General features: G+C 45.9%; 2 protein-coding genes across 2 annotated transcripts; one reads left to right on the forward strand and one right to left on the reverse strand.

Annotated features, from left to right (window-relative positions):
• The first annotated feature begins 6,357 nt into the window (after nt 1-6,357).
• On the forward strand, nt 6,358-7,127 carry LOC125522469 (eukaryotic translation initiation factor 1A). Its single transcript, XM_048687528.1, has one exon. The coding sequence runs from the start codon at nt 6,483-6,485 to the stop codon at nt 6,915-6,917; it is 435 nt and encodes a 144-aa protein (XP_048543485.1). The 5' UTR covers nt 6,358-6,482; the 3' UTR covers nt 6,918-7,127.
• A 1,859-nt stretch (nt 7,128-8,986) lies between these two features.
• LOC125522468 (RNA-binding KH domain-containing protein RCF3) lies at nt 8,987-17,651 on the reverse strand. The gene is made up of 8 exons (XM_048687527.1): nt 16,715-17,651; nt 14,628-15,080; nt 10,806-11,054; nt 10,196-10,423; nt 9,808-9,887; nt 9,594-9,702; nt 9,376-9,502; nt 8,987-9,277 (listed from the first exon to the last, which is right to left on the reverse strand). Exons 1-8 carry the CDS (start codon nt 17,450-17,452, stop codon nt 9,252-9,254), a joined length of 2,010 nt encoding a protein of 669 aa, XP_048543484.1. The 5' UTR covers nt 17,453-17,651; the 3' UTR covers nt 8,987-9,251.
• Nucleotides 17,652-18,205: the final 554 nt, after the last annotated feature.

The following is an 18,205-nucleotide window of genomic DNA, read 5'->3' on the forward strand; positions in this document are numbered from 1 at the left end:
AAATTCCCATCTGCCCATAACCGCGGGCACGGCTTTCGAAAGTTCAAATCCCTGCAGGGGAGTCCCAACTTAGCCCATCACAAGCTCTCATGGTCAACGAAGGATATTCCTTCCCAAGACAATCCGATCAGACTCAGCATCCCGGTTACAAGACATCCTCGACAATGGTAAAACAAGTCCAGCAACACCACCCGAATGTGCCGACAAATCCCGATAGGAGCTGCACATATCTCGTTCTCAGGGCACACTCAGATAAACAATCCGTACAACTAAAATCAGCCCTCGAGTTTCCCCGAAGTGGCGCTGCAAGGGGCTCTAGTTTGGACCAACACTCAGGGGAGCACTGGCCCGGGGGGTTAAATAAAGATGACCCTCGGGCTCCGGAAACCCAAGGGAAAAAGAGGCTAGGTGGTAAATGGTAAAAACCAAGGTTGGGCATTGCTGGAGGAGTTTTATTCAAGGCGAACTGTCAAGGGGTTCCCATTATAACCCAACCGTGTAAGGAACGCAAAATCCGGGAACATAACACCGATATGACGGAAACTAGGGCGGCAAGAGTGGAACAAAACACTAGGCAAAAGGCCGAGCCTTCCACCCTTTACCAAGTATATAGATGCATTAAGATAAACAAGATAATATCCTGATATCCCAACCATAAACAATGTTCCGACAAGGAACGATCTCCAATCTTCACCTGCAACTAGCAACGCTATAAGAGGGGCTGAGCAAAGCGGTAACATAGCCACACAATGGTTTGCTAGGAAACGGTGGGTTAGCGGTTTGACATGGAAATATGGGAGGCATGTTAAGCAAGTGGTAGGTATCGTAGCATAGGCATAGCAAAAGAGCGAGCATCTAGCAAGCAAAGATAGAAGTGATTTCGAGGGTATGGTCATCTTGCCTGCAAAGTTGTCAGAGTTGACTTGATCCTCGTAAGTGAACTCAACGGGCTCCTCGTTCACGAACTCGTCTCCCGGCTCTACCCATACAAGAACAACAAGCAAAAAGGGCACAATCAACCACGTGCAATGCTCAAGCAACATGATGCAAACATGGTATGATATGCGGGATGCGGTATGTGATGCATATGCAAGATTTGACAAGGAATGATTGAACCTGGCCTCAACTTGGAAATCCAAGAGTGCCACTGGAAAGGTGAGTTGATTTCGGTTGAAATCGATATAAAGATCACCGGAATCGGATGCACAGTTTGGAAATGGCAAGCAAAACAAATATGGCACCAGTCTGCGATAATCAGCAAGTGACCAACTAAATGCATCAAGATAAATATGCTATAGCACTCAAACATGGCAACAAAATACATGGCAGGAATCCACTCATGAAGCTTGACAAAAGATGAACACTGAGCTACGGCTAATTCGTCCATTAACATGTTCAAACAAGCATGGCAAAAGTGCAAATGATAACAGGTTTCAGACTTAGTGAAATTAACACAAGTCTGGAATTTATCATCAGGAAGCACACTTTAGAGCATGAAAACTACATGCTACAGGAACTTAACATGGCAATGTAAGGCATGGCATGAAGCTACTCAAAGCACTTAACAAAAGTCCCGTAGTGACCTTGAGCCAAAATGGAACAGAAAATACAATTGCAAGCATGTGAACATGGCAAAAACATAAACAGATTCAGACTTAGTGAAAAACTAGAGCATGCAAATCAGTCAACGAGTAGGCATGTTTACGAGCTCGATGCACTCACTACAGAGCATGGCATAACAAACTAAGCATGCACCCATCAAGAAGACATGGCATAGGAGCTAGACATGGCAAGAACAACATCATAGCATGCACGAATCAATAGCAACATCCTCGGCAAAATCGCTAAACATGTCAACAATCTGCCAGGATCATTTTATAGCAAAAGTAGAGCTCGATTGACTCAAGCTAGGGTGCTCCATAAATGCAAACAAATACATGAATGGATAGAGCACCACAATATTAACAAAACATCCTTACTGATCATCCTCAAAAGAGGCACGGATCACTAGGAAACAACATGAACATATGGCACAGCAACAAAATCAGGACAAGGACTTAGTGAAATTCTAAGTCCCTGAAATCAACATCAACGGTAACGCTACTTTGCAAGCTTGTGCTAGTCACCACAAATATCACAAAAATACATGTCATACACCCCTGTAAAGATGGCATGGCATATAACAAAACACATGTAGAGCTCAGGATCATAGCATGCACACATTAATCATGGCAAAAATGACAAAAGGCCATTTGCTGAAACAGATCTGACAAATTCATCACATAGCCCTCTTCCAACAGCATTTCGGGCATCAAGATGAGCTCAAATGAAAATGATGCAATGAGATGAAATGATGTACTCGTCGAGACGAACATTTTGATATGCTACACGCACGAATTGGAGCTACGATGACGGAGTTATGGCATGCCAAAGATTGCAAAAAAACATGTTGGAATTAGGGTTTGGGGTCAACCGAGAGGTGGATGTGGATCTCAGATCGAGCACTGTAGCGGCACGGTTCATGATGTTCGTCACCGAAGTCGCCGGAGTAGCCCTGTTCGCCGGAGGACGCTGAAGCTTGGACGGAGGAAGAGGACGTCGGGGCAGTGAGGAGGCGACGCCGGCGCGACGCGGTCGCCGGAACGCGTCGGGTCGGCGACGAGGCGGTTGCAGGCCGCCGGGCGGCGCGGTGAGCTGGGCGGCCGCGGCGGAGGTCGCCGGAGCCGGGATCCGCGGCGGCGCGGCCAAGGGCGAAGGACGCCGGTGGGCGGCTCGCCCGGTAGGTGCGGGCGGCGGGAGGAGCCAGGCCGGGAGGGGCCCGCACGGGCTCGCGGGCCCGCGGGGTCGGCGGTGATGTGGGCGCCCAGGCGGGCGAATCAGACGGTGACACGTGGTGGCGTGAAGACGGACATGTCCGTCGGTGGTTCTTGTGTCCGGCGCGCGAGGAGAGGGAGAGACTAGGGTTTCATCTGGATTCGGGGAAGGGACCTATATATAGAGGTAGAGGGAGAGCTAGGAAGCTCCAAATGAGGTGCGGTTTTCGGCCACGTGATCGTGATCGAACGCTCTAGACGATGGAGGGGTTTTTGGTGGGTTTTGGGCCAAATTGGAAGGGTGTTGGACTGCAACACACACGGGGCCTTTTCGGTCCCTCGGTTAACCGTTGGAGTATCAAACGAAGTCTAAATGGCACGAAACTTGACAGGCGGTCTACCGGTAGTAAACCAAGGCTGCATGGCAAGTCTCGGTCCAATCCGGAAATGTTTAACCCCACACACGAAAAGAGGTAGAAAGGACTGCCGGAGGACATAGGAGCGCCAGAATGCAAAACGGACAACGGGAAAATGCTGGAATGCATGAGACCAACACGTATGCGAATGCAATGCACATGATGACATGATATGAGATGCATGACAAAGACAACAACACACGGAGACAAAAACCCGACAGCGGAGAAATAAAATAACTTAGCGCCGGAAACGGCAAGAGTTGGAATACATATAAGGTAAATTACATCCGAGGTGTTACAACACTCCACTTGAGTTAGATGATCACGATCTTGCCCTCCTCAAGTTGGACCACCTTTCTTGATTGCGCACGGCCGATCAAGACTAGTGGATTGCTCCCCCATACTCCACTATTGGTGAGCCTCTCTTCGGCACATCTTCACAAGTCCATTGTGACCATAATGGATGGCAGGCTTCAAGCACGTGATCTATTCGTGATGCTCCACTTGAACTTGCACAACGAAACCTTGATGACGATCACCACTTGATCTCATCCTCCATGGGTTATACGACATCTTCCCTTTGATGCACTCCCATGAAACACCTAACCCCACAAAGAACACTTATGTAGACCATGGGTTAGTACACAAAGCGTAATGGACAATGCTTACCTTACCATCGGATCACTTTATCCCACTCGGTACATCTTCTACGCTTTCTGTGTTGATCAACTTGATTCATTCTTTGACTTAGTCTTGATCAACCTTGAAGCTTATCTTCTCCTTAAAATATTGAAACCAACAAATGGTCTTCAAGAAAAGCCTATGGACAAACCCTTCAAATATAACTCATGGCAACCATTTTTCCATGGAGATTGTCATCAATTACCAAAACCATACATGGGGGCACCATGCTCTTTCAACGTAAGTGTCCATTTAAAAAAGATTAAGCACCTATCTCCTAACAGTCGTAACAAGAGCCAGTCCATCCCTCCCTCGCACCCTTTCATTTTCTCGCTCTTGTTTATAGCATAAACAAAATAACCGAGAATCAAAAATCACCCTGAGAGAGCCCCACATTGTTCATTCGGCTGACACAAGAGACAACTAGGGTTTCCTCTAGTTTCGTTTTTATCTCATGTCATTGATTCCTCCCATATTTATTGTGGATATGGTTGACTCCTCACTTCAAAATAGCATTATCAAAGGCGTAGTGTCTAGCGAATCGAAACTTTTTGTTTCGGTTTTATTGAGTTGTAGGACAATCGTGGTATCAAGAGGGTCAAGGTTGTCGAGTGACGGTGCGAGAACACCCTAACATAAACAGTAGCCTTCCAACACCTAGCAGCAAAAAAGAGGTCTTCATTCTTCATGTTTATACCCCCAGTGCCCTGATGGATGTGCCCAAAGTTTCTGGACACCCCATGCGCACAGAATCTGTCGTGAGGCAACGATCATCTTGTGAGGGGCACCCTTCTTCCACCTCCAACCCTAGACCTTTTGCTCTTATCTCTCAGGGGCTGTTTGGTTTGAGACTAAGTTTGCCTGAGGTTGCCACACGTTAGGTTAGGCAAGTTTGACCAACTTGAGTGGGTGTTTGGTTCAAGCCACACCTTAGGCAAGCCACACTAAGGTCCCACATCACATACACTCAAAAAGTGTGGCAAGATTCCCTTAGGCTTGCCAACTTGTGGCTCTCATTTTGAAGAACTAACCTTAGGCAAGTGTGGAAATATTGCATGGCAAAGTGTGGCATGGTTAGGCCTAGAACCAAACAGCCCCTCAATCCCTCCACCCAAACACTTTCATACTTTGAGGACTGAGGGAGCAAAGCCCGATCAACAACTTGACTAAACCAATTCGTGTTCCCAACAAGATTTCTTCCTCTTGGAGCTTAGGCTCCTCGTCAATTATGGTTCCTTTAAAAGCTTCTTCGCTTGTGGTGTGGCCCAGAGACGTATATAAAGGTGTGGTGGTCATCTTCAAGACCAATTCCAAGTGATTTGAGACTCATCCATTGGAGCGGCTCGAGGAGAATACAGTGAGCCACTTGGTGACGTTTCGGAGCCTTGGCACCGACACTGCTCCAACGGAGACTAGCACTTTCTCAAGGTAGTGTGAACTCGTGGATAAAATACACGTGCCCGACTCACTTGTGGTTACGCTTTCCCTGCACTTTACTTTGCATTTGTATACTTGTGTACTTGCTGATTATACTGTTGTACTACTCACATTCCTTCGAACTTGCTTGTGATATAGGTTGTGTTTGCATTTCTATAGAACCTTCTTTCTCCGCAAATCCCTAAATCTATAATTAAGCTTAAAGTTTGCAACCTCCTGTTCACCCCGTCTAGTGGACCGTATCGATCGTTTCACCTTCCCCTCCTCCTCTCCCTCACCGCCACCCGAGGAGGTCATCGGCAAGGCCGCGGGTCGTGCGTGACGGTAACGACGATGATCGTGTCACTTCGGTCCATCATTACGTTTGAAACCCAGATATGAATATTGGCAAGTGTGAAGATAAAACTCAGATGTGGAAGCAACATAACTCAGAGTGATATACAGAGGTATCATTCTATTTGAAACTTACCCTAAAATGATTTGCACACTAGGTACGTGGACTTGGTCAACTACTACGGATTTGCACACCTAGGTACGCGGACCTGGTCAACTATTAGACGGCTTCCTCCATCAGCGTGGAATTTTGCCACATGGTAACACGTACAGTACATGGATCCGTTTGCCTTTCCTGTTCTAGCAGTTCTCTTTTGCTATTCAACAGGGGTTAGAATCTTATTCCAAAATCGAAAAGAAGGCTGGATTCCTTGAGCACTACTCAACCAAACGGAGGATTGGATTCCAAGTTCCAGAATCCCAATCCGCGAATAATCAAGGAAGCCCTTTCCCCGTCGATCCCCACTTCCCAGAGTCCTCGCGTCCTATCCTATCCCGCCCTGTCCACCCACGAACCCCTCCCCTCTCCAGAGGCCCACCTGTACACGGCACCCTAGAGCCGAATCCCAACCTTCCATCCCTCCCAACCCTAAATCCGGCGGCCAGGACTCCTCCACGCCTCCCCTCATCGCCCCCCGCCCCCCTCCACCTATATATTCCGACCCGCAAGCCCAACCCCAGCCCAGAAACCGCAGACCGCACCGCCACCGCTCCCCATCTCGATCTAAAACCGAGGGTTTCGTCCAGCTCCGTCGCCGCGACCCAAACCAGAGCCCGCCCCACCCACCCCAGCCAGCCAGCCATGCCGAAGAACAAGGGTAAGGGAGGCAAGAACCGCAAGCGGGGCAAGAACGAGGCCGACGACGACAAGCGCGAGCTGGTGTTCAAGGAGGACGGCCAGGAGTACGCGCAGGTGACGCGGATGCTCGGCAACGGGCGCTGCGAGGCCATCTGCGTCGACGGCACCAAGCGCCTCTGCCACATCCGGGGCAAGATGCACAAGAAGGTCTGGATCGCCGCCGGGGACATCGTCCTCGTCGGCCTCCGCGACTACCAGGACGACAAGGCCGACGTCATCCTCAAGTACATGAACGACGAGGCCCGCCTGCTCAAGGCCTACGGGGAGCTCCCCGACACGCTCCGCCTCAACGAGGGCGTTGACGTCGACGGCCCCGAGGAGGGCGAGGGCGACAGCGACTACATCCAGTTCGAGGACGAGGACATCGACAAGATCTAAGCTTTTTTTCCTCCTCCTCCCTCGCCTATACTTTGTGTTCTATTCTGTTCTAATAGCGTCTGTGTCGGTCGGCGGGCTGTTGTGGATTGATGGATTTGGTAACGAGAAATCGTTGTGACTTGAGGTGCCTAAATAATTGTTGGATTATCGTGTTTGTCGTATTATTATTGTTTGCAACAAGCCATGGGATGATTATTATTATGGTGTTAATATTGTGGCTTGTGATGTTATACTCCTTGATTGGTTTGCCGTAGTTTGGGATCTTGCGGGAGCTTACTAATCTGATTGCACATTAGCGTCCTTTATCTACCTTGTATGTATAAATTGAGGAACACTAGGTTCTTTGTCCTCTTCAAAAGAATAACAATTATGTTCTGTCTACTGGTTTAAGTTCAAGGGACAAAAATTGGAACTTATGATAGTATAATGTTGCTGATGGCATCATTTGATGATCATGTTACTAGTTCTATGCTTTGTGTTCTTTCTGCTAATTTGCCCACGGATTGCCAGAGGCAAAAGAGGAGGATCGGCAGGAAACAATGGATAACTTAGTTATGACTATCCTGTTGCTGATTCCATTGTTTGACGATGATCATGCTGCTTAAGTCTACCTCTTGTTCTTTGTGCAGTTGGATTTACTATTTCTAGTCTAATTTAACCCTAGGCAGTGTCCATAAAGAGACGGTGTCTATCAAAACAGTGACAAAAGGACATTTGATGTTCTGTTTACTGATTGAAGTTCAGGGGACAAAGGATTCTAACTTACTGGTGCCATTATGCGACGATGATCAAGTTACACTATTTTTATGCCTCCCCTGCGTTCTTTCTGCCAGTTGTGCGGTTGGATTGGCTGTTTCACTCAAAAGTAGCATCCTCCGTCCAGGTTTAATGTTATTAACCTGGTAAATTGAAGTTAAAAGGGGATTTTTGTGCATATCGAAAGAACAATCCATTACCACTTGGTTCAGGGAGCACAAGATAACTACATATTACTATGGGTGTATTTAGGGCACATCTAGATGTGCTCTAGTTATTGCACATCTAAGTGAGTGAATCAAGCACAAAAAGAAAAAGAAAAAGAAAGTATCCACACGAATCTCAACGCAAGATCAATAATATAGGACTTAGATGTGCAATATTTATGACACATCTAGATGTGCTTTAGCAAGACTGTATTACTATTTGTTTGTAATTGTGTGTTTTGTTTTTTTTAACATAATACAGAATCCGGCCATCTTATGATTGACGAAGTCACTACTTGAATCTTAATGTGCTGGTTCCATCACAAGAAAACTAACCAGCTGAGGTGCGTTCAGTTCACAATTATGGTTGTACGGTTGGATTGGCTAATGATTTGAGGTCTGGTTGCTTGAGTATAACAACTCCCTCCGTTCATTTTTGTAAGTTGTTTTAGACATTTAAAACAGCATCTAAAACAGTTAATTCCAGTGTTAAACGACTTACAAAATTAAACAGAGGGAGCATTTCAGTCTTTGTAGCGACAAGGGCATGGCCATAGGAGGGCTGAGTTAAAAATAGGTGGTTAATGTATTTGCATTTGGATACGATCAAACCTTGTTCCAATGTTGTCCGTAAATGTTTATGATCCGAACGTTGTCTTTGTTAGTTTTATTAATAACGTGAAAAAATCATTGTGCTTGTGAATACATATAAACATGGAGGTAATGCCGTCATTAAGTTCCAGGCAGAAATCATTGATAGCCTATCAAAGGATTAACACAGACCAGTGCTTCGCAGGTACTCCCTTCGTTCCATAATTCTTGTCCTGGTTTTAGTTCGACCTGACCTGCTAGGCAAATGCGATGAATCGAATAGATATCTGAGAACCTGTCTAGTTCTATCAAGCACTTTTAACACGATTTGCGCTGCTTCCACCTTCCAGAATATCATACGTGCAATCAACCAGCAGTTAGAAATATTTTCCATACCATTAACACATGCGTGGACATAGAAGGTACCTATCTCAGGTTACATTGGACGACGAAAGCACCCAATCTACAATTGTTAGCATCAGCGGAAGGATGTAGTCGTACAAATCGAAAGAGGTGTAGAAACAATCTCCACCGTGTTTCTTAGGCTACTTAATGTGAAAAAAACGAAGTACATTTGTAATACAACATAACAGCTTGAATAGGTAAAGATCAGAGAATATCATACACGAACACTTTACAAATAAAGACACAGGGCTTCATCAGGGTAGTTGCATACAACTGGAGTGCATTCCATCTAAAGTACACAGGCGATTCCTGGAAACAAGAATTAGACAATCGGCGCCTATTAAGCATGCGACGGGAAGACGTGGCAATGGCTCCATTAGCCCGAAGGAATGTCGTCTTGGACTGGGCAGTGGAAAGGGGACAAGCGTTAGGTATGTAATTCACAGCGCAGATGATGAATGAATGATCTGAGAGAGAGGGAAGGGGTGAGAGACACTCACTGCTAAGTATGAACCCCTGGAGCAAGCTCTGAGCTTTGTCAGCCTGCTCGGGGGTACCGGATATTCTAACAACCTTTTCCATGACTCCAGGCCTATCTTCAGCGAGCGTGACGGACGCACCAGACATCTGTTACCGACAGAGTTTGGAAAGTGAGAATGGTGTAGATCTATCATATCCGTCTTTAATTTGCTTATAAAATATTCAGGATATACAGCACCTCGCTTATTTGGGCAAGCTTGCTTCCAGCTCTCATGCTGAGGCTTGCAACTGCACTCTGGGGTATGACAACTTCTAATGTGCTTCTAGTCACTAGGGGGACAGCAAATCTGATGGGCAGAAAAGTAAGGTGGTCATGAATCAACAAAGCAGAGAAACTGACAACGATGATACTGACTTGCCGCTTTGTAAATTAGCAACAAAAAAAAACTTACCGCTTTGTATTAGTTTGTCTTATATCATCATTAATGCTGCTCCCTTGCTCAAACGACCCACTTGCACTAAGTCCACTATCCTGCAATTGAAAATTTCATATGTATGATCCACACATGATCATCAGAATGCAGGCATAGGAAAAAACTAGAAGAGGAATACGCACACTAGCTATTGCACACAGTACAAATATTCACATCATATAGCACAAAAGTTCCCTATGATTATTAGTTATTTAGGTAACTGTTTTGCTCTGCCATTAAGAATGCGACGCAGATAGAATATAGCCATAACTGAAAGACGGGAGATTCATACAGTAGCAAAGAAGAGACATCAGGGGTAAAAGTACTTAAAGGGAAATCATCATTTGTTGCATGAGTTCAGAGATACCTTTGAGTGCCACGAAGTTGCCATTTGTGGTGCTTGTTGGTAGATAGGCATTGGAAGGTCATTTCCAGCATATAGTCCTCGAGGTGAGCCTTTTGCTGGAGAAATGGATCCATGTACATTAAGGCTGCCCATTTGGATAGGAGCAGACATCTCACGGTATATGTAACTTCGTAGTTTTGAAGTTACTTGCATGAGAGCATTCCGAGCAGCTCGAATCTCTCCTACAATCTGTAAAAACATAATGTGGTGAGCCTCACTAATAAATGGCCAATGAACTTTCAAGCTCAAGTATTATAAATTTTACATTCAAGGATGAAACAGACAATATTAGCATCAAGCTTCATAATTCCTCATGAGCAAGAAGCAAGTAAAAAACAGACCAATTCCAGCTTGGTTCAAAAAACAAAGAACAACAAAATCCAGCTGTATTTCAGCAAAGTTCACTCTTAACTTATTGACAGATAAAGTCAATCCCTCCCAAATAATTGACATGCACTAAAAAAAAATACATTTATATACAGCCATGCAGGTGTTTGCACATGGATCCACGCTACCTGGTTAAATTCTCAAATATAGCAGAAGTGAATGTGCACTGCCCATGAATACCAACCTGTATGAGCTCATCAGATTCCAGGGCGCAAGAAGGAAGTTCTTCTCTTGGTAATATCTGTATATTTGCGCTAGTTTGTCTCTGTATCTCAGATAATGATCCATCCCTCCCCTCAAAGCAAGTAATTTCACTTGAAGGGACAAGTAACCTCGTTGTGATAATGTTATCCTTGTCAGGGCCAAGATCCACGATAAAGGTTTGGATGTGCAGCAATGCTTCTTGAGCTGGAAAAAGCTCATGGTCTGGGCCCTATATATACAAAAAGGACACGTTAAGAATATTGAAATGAAAGCCATGAGGGAAACAAGTGATCCCCCACATTTCAGTTACAGATGATGGTTGATGCAAACTGTCAGGCATTCCCTTGCATCCATGCAAGCACAAAACACTTCAACGAAAATAACCTTGAGTATTCAAAATGAACAGAGATTATACACGACAGAAGGCCAAACTAAGGTTACACGCAAGCAGATACTGTTGTGACCATTAGGCAAAGATACGAGGTGCCTTTTTCTTCAATTCGAGTCGCGCCGCAGCTCTGAAGATTGGCAACATAATAGATAAGGAAAACGTTTAAAACCAATCGACGGATTTTTGGTTGCCATAAACCGTGTCTCGACGCGTCCGATCGACTCAGCCGTGCGGTGCTCGTTTCTCGCGCAACTCGCGTTACTCACCAACCACCCAAAGTTATCTCCTTATCTTCCGCGAGTGTGAGCCACCCATTCTTCTTCTCTCCAAAACGTGATCCACTTTCTTCGTCTCTAACCTCTCGTTCTTCTCCCTGTGAGCTTTGCTGCCCACGCTGCTAAAAAAATATACGATGCGAAGACGGCGGCCATGTTGAAACACAACACGTCGAACGTTGTGATGAAAAACTCCCGATGCTGCAGAGATGCTTCGATGCTGCGATGCTGCACCCGTCGACAGTTGCCGGCGCTGTGATGCAGCGTTCCGCGGTGCTGCGGCACGGCGCTCGTTGTCGGCCGCCGGCGCTGCAATGCAGCCCTCGCTGGCGTTGCGCTGCTATGCGGCCCGTGGTGGTTGCCGGTGATGTGACGCGATGGTCGTCGGCTGCTGGTGCCGCAACGCAGCCCTCGCCGGCACTGCCAGTGCTGTCGGCGCCCCAACGATGCTCCATCGCAGCAGCGACGACCCCCCGGCGATGTTGCATTGCAGCTCCACCGCGGCACCGGCTCTATCGCAGCAGCGGCGACCACCGGCGATGTTTCATTGCAGCTCCACTGCGACACTGGCTGTGCTACATGCCGCCGCCGACAATTGCCACTCGCAGGATCTATGATGACGTCTTCTGCGATGGAGCGGTTCTTGTTTGTGTTGCAAAAGATGCTGCGGGGGCTACGAGCATACTGTGATGTGAGGGAGGAACTGACAACCTTGATTAAGCGTATCTAACGGCAGATAAGGCAGCTGATAACTGCAAGTTATCAGCCTGTTGATGGGTAGCAGCCGCCAATAGATAATTGAACAACCTAATTAGCTAACATATCATAGTATGGCTTAAACTAAACGACTTCTCAACTCCCATGACTGGTGGAAAACACGAATTACATGAATTGACTAATAGCTGACCCTCGAACTCTCACCAGGTAATAACTAAAAAGTCAAAGAATATTCAAGCAAGGTAATTCCCAATTAGCAACGTTACTTTTGATCAGCTAGCTAGCTACTAGCTGTGTATGAGAATTGAACATGTTGTGTTGCGCAGGAGTAATTTAACCACAAAACCTGCTTAGTCCAACTGAAATGTGAAGTACTAATTAACTAACACACACTGAAAGGATTTTTCACTTCATTTAATTATTATTAATGTGCATCAAAACGAACAACAAGTATAATGGAACTATGCAAATTTCCTTACGTAGACTTCAACACATAGTGATAATATAGTACAGCCTTATCGTGAACCATGAAACAATTTACTTCCGCCAGTCCAAGAGAGATACTGCTTCTGTAAGTATGCTAGTTCAGTTCTTTGACATCTGATCATTGTTAGTTTACACCCACTTGCCCAGCAATTTGAAAACACAATGGTTGTGAAAGTAATAATTCTCAAAACCTTGTAATCTCATAATTGTACATATATATAACAAAAGAACTAATAGTTACACGGGTCCAAAATGATGTAAAATTTTAAGTTCATAATCATGCATTCTGTTCCAGCATTACTATAAATCACTTTAGGCAGAGATAGGCGAAAGAATATTAGATGATGCAGCTGTGCATGGTACCCCACGACGAGGTGAATCACCAACAAGGCAGATTAAGTGATGGCTGGTGGTCTTTTGTTCGCGCTGCCCATGTTGGATTTGGATGGATGATGCTGTGGCTGTTTTAGTTCCTGCTCTTGTCTTGTATTTGCCAGTTCGGCCTTTGGATCTGTATTTCTATCAGTACTTCTTTCTAGTCTAGACATTGCTATGGTGTTGTCAGGTTTTTTCCCCATAATCTATATTCTGATTGCAGGCATGGATAGTGGGTTTCCTGACGATGCCCGAGCTCGCTACTTCCCCTCTCTGCTCCTTCCTGTTATCTCTATCCGTGGAACTGTGTACTTCCGTTATGAAAATTAATGGAAAGGGGAGTAGCCCGGTTAAAAAAAGGAGAAAGAATATTACATGGTGTTATGTAGCTCTGAAGTTGACATGTTCACTTATCATGGTGGGTTGATCTGAGGATATCATGTGTTAACACTTGGCTAAGGCCTATTCCATGAATTTATTTCCCAAAATATCCAGAAATTTTGTTCCATAATATCTTGAGATCTTTGATTAAATCTTGCATTTTCTAAAAGCAAGGGAGTAATGATCCAACAGCTTTCCACACCTCTAAAATGTTTTCTAGCAAGCAAAGTGAAATTGTGTTGTTTCAGGAGATACCAGGATCATACCCTGATACCCATTTGGCAATGGTGCATTGAATATCAGAAGATATATTGAGTGCAAAATTCCACTGGCAGTTTAGGATTGGATGAACATGGTTGTTTTCAAGTCATTTTTAGTGCGAAAGCACCATAGAATATAGTTTTGAAGATATTTATCATCATGATATCAACAAAGTTTAAGAATCTAGCAGTTTAGCACAGATCTTTTTTGTCAGGATTAAAAGAATGCCAATGTGTTCACTTCTAGAGTGATCAAACCAAGTCCATATGTTGATAGAGTTGTAACTTCTCTGCCTGGAAAAAATGTGCCAGTTTTTAACACAACAGGTTCTGTTGGATGTCCCGGCCGAGGTCCAGTGCCCTGAGATTAGGACGCAGGTTGGTGATGTTTCAGCGGTTGAGCCAAGGACAGAGTGCTATTCAGAGGGTTTGACCAAGAGAGGAGGAAGATTGGAGATAACTTTTGAATTGCCGTTTAACATACCATTATAATAAAGGGAACGCCTAACAGATTGAACTAGAGATATGATGCAAACTCACTCTTTTAAAGTAAAAAAACTTATGTCCTAACTTAAGCCTAACCTAAATTCTTATGTCAGGCTGACCCTGGCCAGTGCACTGGCCGTTACAGCCCTGGCCAGAATGATCCAAGTGAACTATCGGCTGATATGTTCAAAAATGCTACTTCAAGTTTCACCTTTCCACGGCGACATTATCTCGTTATCTTTTAGGTACTTACACAAACAAACCAGTATGAGATGATGTAAGTTCAAAAACAAAACCAGTATGAGATGATGTAACTACCACATGTGGTGTCTAGTAGCATGGGTAGTATACGAAAACACCTCATTAAGCATTCAAATTTCAGAACAATACGTAGGGTGATAAATTAGAGGGAAATAAGTAGTGCCATTTACCTCTCTTGATGTAATGATTAGAGTCCTTTCGTCAGATCCAGCAATAAGATCAGTAAGCCTAACATCAACACCAACTTCAGCCTGTAACATATCTATTATTCCATCTCGTGATCCAACCAAACTGCTAGCCTTGTCATTCGGGCAAAGGATTCGAAATATGATTTCATCGAATGGAATCTCTGGATGTTCATTGAACTTGCTACCATTTGAATCAAACTCATATCCTGGTGGCTCCATGCTACCATTATTTCTAATTTGATCAAATCGGGGATAAGGTTCTTCAAATGCAGGCATCTGCTGACCACCACCCAGGTATTCATCAGCCTGAGAAATACGATGCTCGGGTGAATTTCGTCCACGAAGAAAGGGACCACGATCACGGTGTAAGCTTTCCTTTAAACGGTCAGAGATAATCGCTACAGCCTTTTTAACACAATTTCCTTCTCCAACAACCTGTAATAAAATATCATGAGAATAATACACATGACAATGGCAACTTACGGTGAAAAGAAAGACCGGGAACCAAAAATGTAATTCATCCTGCCATGCAACTAAAATCACAATCATAATCTCAATATGGTGTTTTTCTCTCGAGAAAATACAAAGGTTGTGCCTCGATGCATTGATAGATTGATAAGAGTTCAATTGTACAAGACTAAAACTAGGCCAAACACACGGCCACTCAAGACAAGACCACAACCAATCGCAAGACAGGCATTATAACCGATGCCACCAAACAAAACCTGGCCTAGATGCCATCCACACAAGTTCATGGGACGCATCCCCCGCCACAGGGAGAGAGAATCCTACTCTGCAAAGAAGGGCAGAATTTGGCCGCTCCTGCTTTGGAGAAGACAATAAGTTGATGGCATTAAGAAATATATGATGTACAGATAGTCCTCCACCAAGCAACCAGCAGACTAGAGTCACTTATTTAAAGTTGACGTGTAAGGATTCAGAATGGAACAGTTAGTGGGCGGGTGTGTCATGTTTAAGCCAGCATTATAAGTTTAAACAAGCAGAAAAGGATCCAGAATGAATGCATAGCTACCGGCCTACAACAATTCTTGAGCAGGACACGTCTTGCGAATGGGTGGTCACTCAATGGAATTGTGAGAGCTAGAAACAAAAATGTTAAAGGTCACTATGAAAACCTAATTTCGAGGCACATAGCAGATGACACATTCACCCACTAACTTATGAGAGGAGTTGAAAATTCATTTGTTTGATTTGTGTTTGGTATTGTGCTTCTTATATTGCTTACATAAGAGGAATATTCAGGCTCGTATAGGAAATGAATGAATTCACTCTTTCCCTGTACTAAGCCAGTGATTATCCCCATACCACTGCAATTTCACTGTACATAGAAGATGAGAATGGTTCGTAGCAGAACAACATGATTGCACACAAGTTTCTCCTTGTTTTATCTCCCCACATGATGGTTTTCTCCTGAGTGATTCAATGCGGCAATGCCCATGGAAAAAGACATGAACAACCCCCACATGATGATTTTCTCCTGAGTAATTCAATGCGGCAATGCCCTTGGACAAATACATGAACAACTTATCTCCAATGAGAATAGCACCCCGACCAACTATGAAACTGAATCTTGATTTATTTTTTTGCGCGGTCAGAATCTTGATTGATATCTCTTCAGTCTCAAGTACTTGAAAACAAGGATGCCAAAACTTGTGCACTGGCTTACTTCCCACACCTCCTCGCATGGAACGCCGCCAGAAGTAGTTGGCGTTAGGGTTCGGGCCGCCACCATACTTCTCAATGGAAGGGCAGCCATCGCACTACAAGCTACATAAATCTCAAGGTACACAGTATGAGGCATTACCCACTAACTTAAAGAGCAGTTGAACATTCATATGTTTGATTTGTCTCCGGTCCAAGTCTTCTCCAACACTTAACATAATTGTTAACCCACATTTGTATCCTTTTCTTTAGTTCAGCTATAATAGTTTAGATAGAATGGTGCAGTGCTAATACCAATGTTATATCCAATCAAAATACCAATGTTGATGATCTCTTATCAGAAGAAGAATTGAAATATTTTTACAACATTGTAGCAGGCACCATACCTGCACGACCTCCTCCGACAACGATACACATCGCGGCATGTTCTGCTCGCGAGGCAGGATCCTGATGTGCGTCTTGGTCTCGGACCTCATCTGCTCGATGATCTTGCCACCCTTGCCAAGCAGGCATCCCACATGCTGCCGCGGCACGATGAGCCGGGTGGTCACCTTACCGCGGTCCCTGGCGTCCTTGCCCCTGGGCCCGTACTCGCCGTCCTCATCGCCGTCGTCAGGCTGCGTCTCCAGGATCCGCCGGTGCACCATGAGGAGCGCCTCCTGCGCCGGCGAGAACATCGGCGGGCGGCCATCCGCCTCGCGTGGGACGCCGTCGGCCGTCTCGATGACGCGGACAGGGTCCCCGGGGAAGGGCGGGTGGATAGTGATGATCGCGCCACTGTCATCCTGGGCGTTGTTAATGAAGCTGGCGGGGAAGCCGTAGGTCTTGGACTCCGGGCACAGGATGCGGAAGGAGGTGGTCTGGCCGGGACCCCCGCCCCCCGCCGCCGCGGAGGAAGCGGGCGGCGGCGGGGGCGGGAGAGGGGGCGGTGCGGCGTCCGGGGGAAGGAAGCCGCCGCGGCGGTCGGAGGCGCCGCCGCCGCCCCCGGGGGGTCCGCGGCGGTGGTAGTTGGCGTTAGGGTTCGGGCCGCCGCCCCCGCCGCGGCGGTCGAATCGGGGCTTGGAGCGGGGCGGCGGCGAGTCCTGGTCGTAGTGGTACCCGCGCTTCGAGCGGGAGCGATCCATTGCTGGGATTCCAGGAGCTTCGCGTTCGTTTTTCTGTTCTCGTTCGATTTGATTTGAATCCCGTTGGATCGACGCGATGCGATGCGATTCGGATTTATTAGGGTTTAGAGAGGTTGGGGAAGGGAGGGGAGTTGGCTGACAGGGAACGCGCCATGGGAAGCAGAGGATGGGGGCGGTGCGCGGTCGGATCCAGACATCCGGATTCCCTACACAAGCTCGCTGTACTATTATAGTATATAAATTTAGTGATATTTTTCTTTTCTTGTAGAAACTTTGTTCTATTCAATCGACTTGTCAAGGCAGTACAAAAAACATCATCGGTAGCATACAGATCACTAAGTCCTTCTTTTTTTTTGAAGGTCACTGGGGAGGGAGAGAACTCCCCCACCTGAATTGTATTCAAATTGCCTATAAGGCTTCACAGCCTTTTGCAGGATGGGTTCAAGCGAACCGGAATTACAAGGGGGGCACAGAAGGAGAAGAGATAAAGCGAAAACAGCACACGCCACAACAAATAGACAGGGAAGGAAAAAGAGGGAAAACACGCCCCGACACAACACAGAGCACCACCAATGAGATCGAACGGCATTGGCCAGCCGAGACCAAGCCAAGGCACTGCACCATCGACGCAATCGGAGGCATCACGCAACCAAGACTGCACAACGCCACGACACCACCTGCGTCGGGGGTGCATTCGAACGGTCACGCGAGGATGAGACGACACCACGGCGCCTGTGTACCGCAGGCAAAGTC

This window comes from Triticum urartu, chromosome 7 (genome assembly GCF_003073215.2).
Source record: "Triticum urartu cultivar G1812 chromosome 7, Tu2.1, whole genome shotgun sequence".
Taxonomy (NCBI): Eukaryota; Viridiplantae; Streptophyta; class Magnoliopsida; order Poales; family Poaceae; genus Triticum; species Triticum urartu.

What these genes read in the sequence shown, in the direction of transcription:
- LOC125522469 (XM_048687528.1), top strand. Translation starts at nt 6,483, where the DNA reads ATGCCGAAGAACAAGGGTAAGGGAGGCAAGAACCGCAAGCGGGGCAAG.
- LOC125522468 (XM_048687527.1), bottom strand. Translation starts at nt 17,452, where the DNA reads ATGGATCGCTCCCGCTCGAAGCGCGGGTACCACTACGACCAGGACTCG. An exon ending in AGACAAACTAATACAAAGCG is followed by an intron (nt 9,703 to 9,807) that starts GTAAGTTTTTTT and finishes TCTGCCCATCAG; the next exon opens with ATTTGCTGTCCCCCTAGTGA. An exon ending in AGCTTGCCCAAATAAGCGAG is followed by an intron (nt 9,503 to 9,593) that starts GTGCTGTATATC and finishes TGTCGGTAACAG; the next exon opens with ATGTCTGGTGCGTCCGTCAC.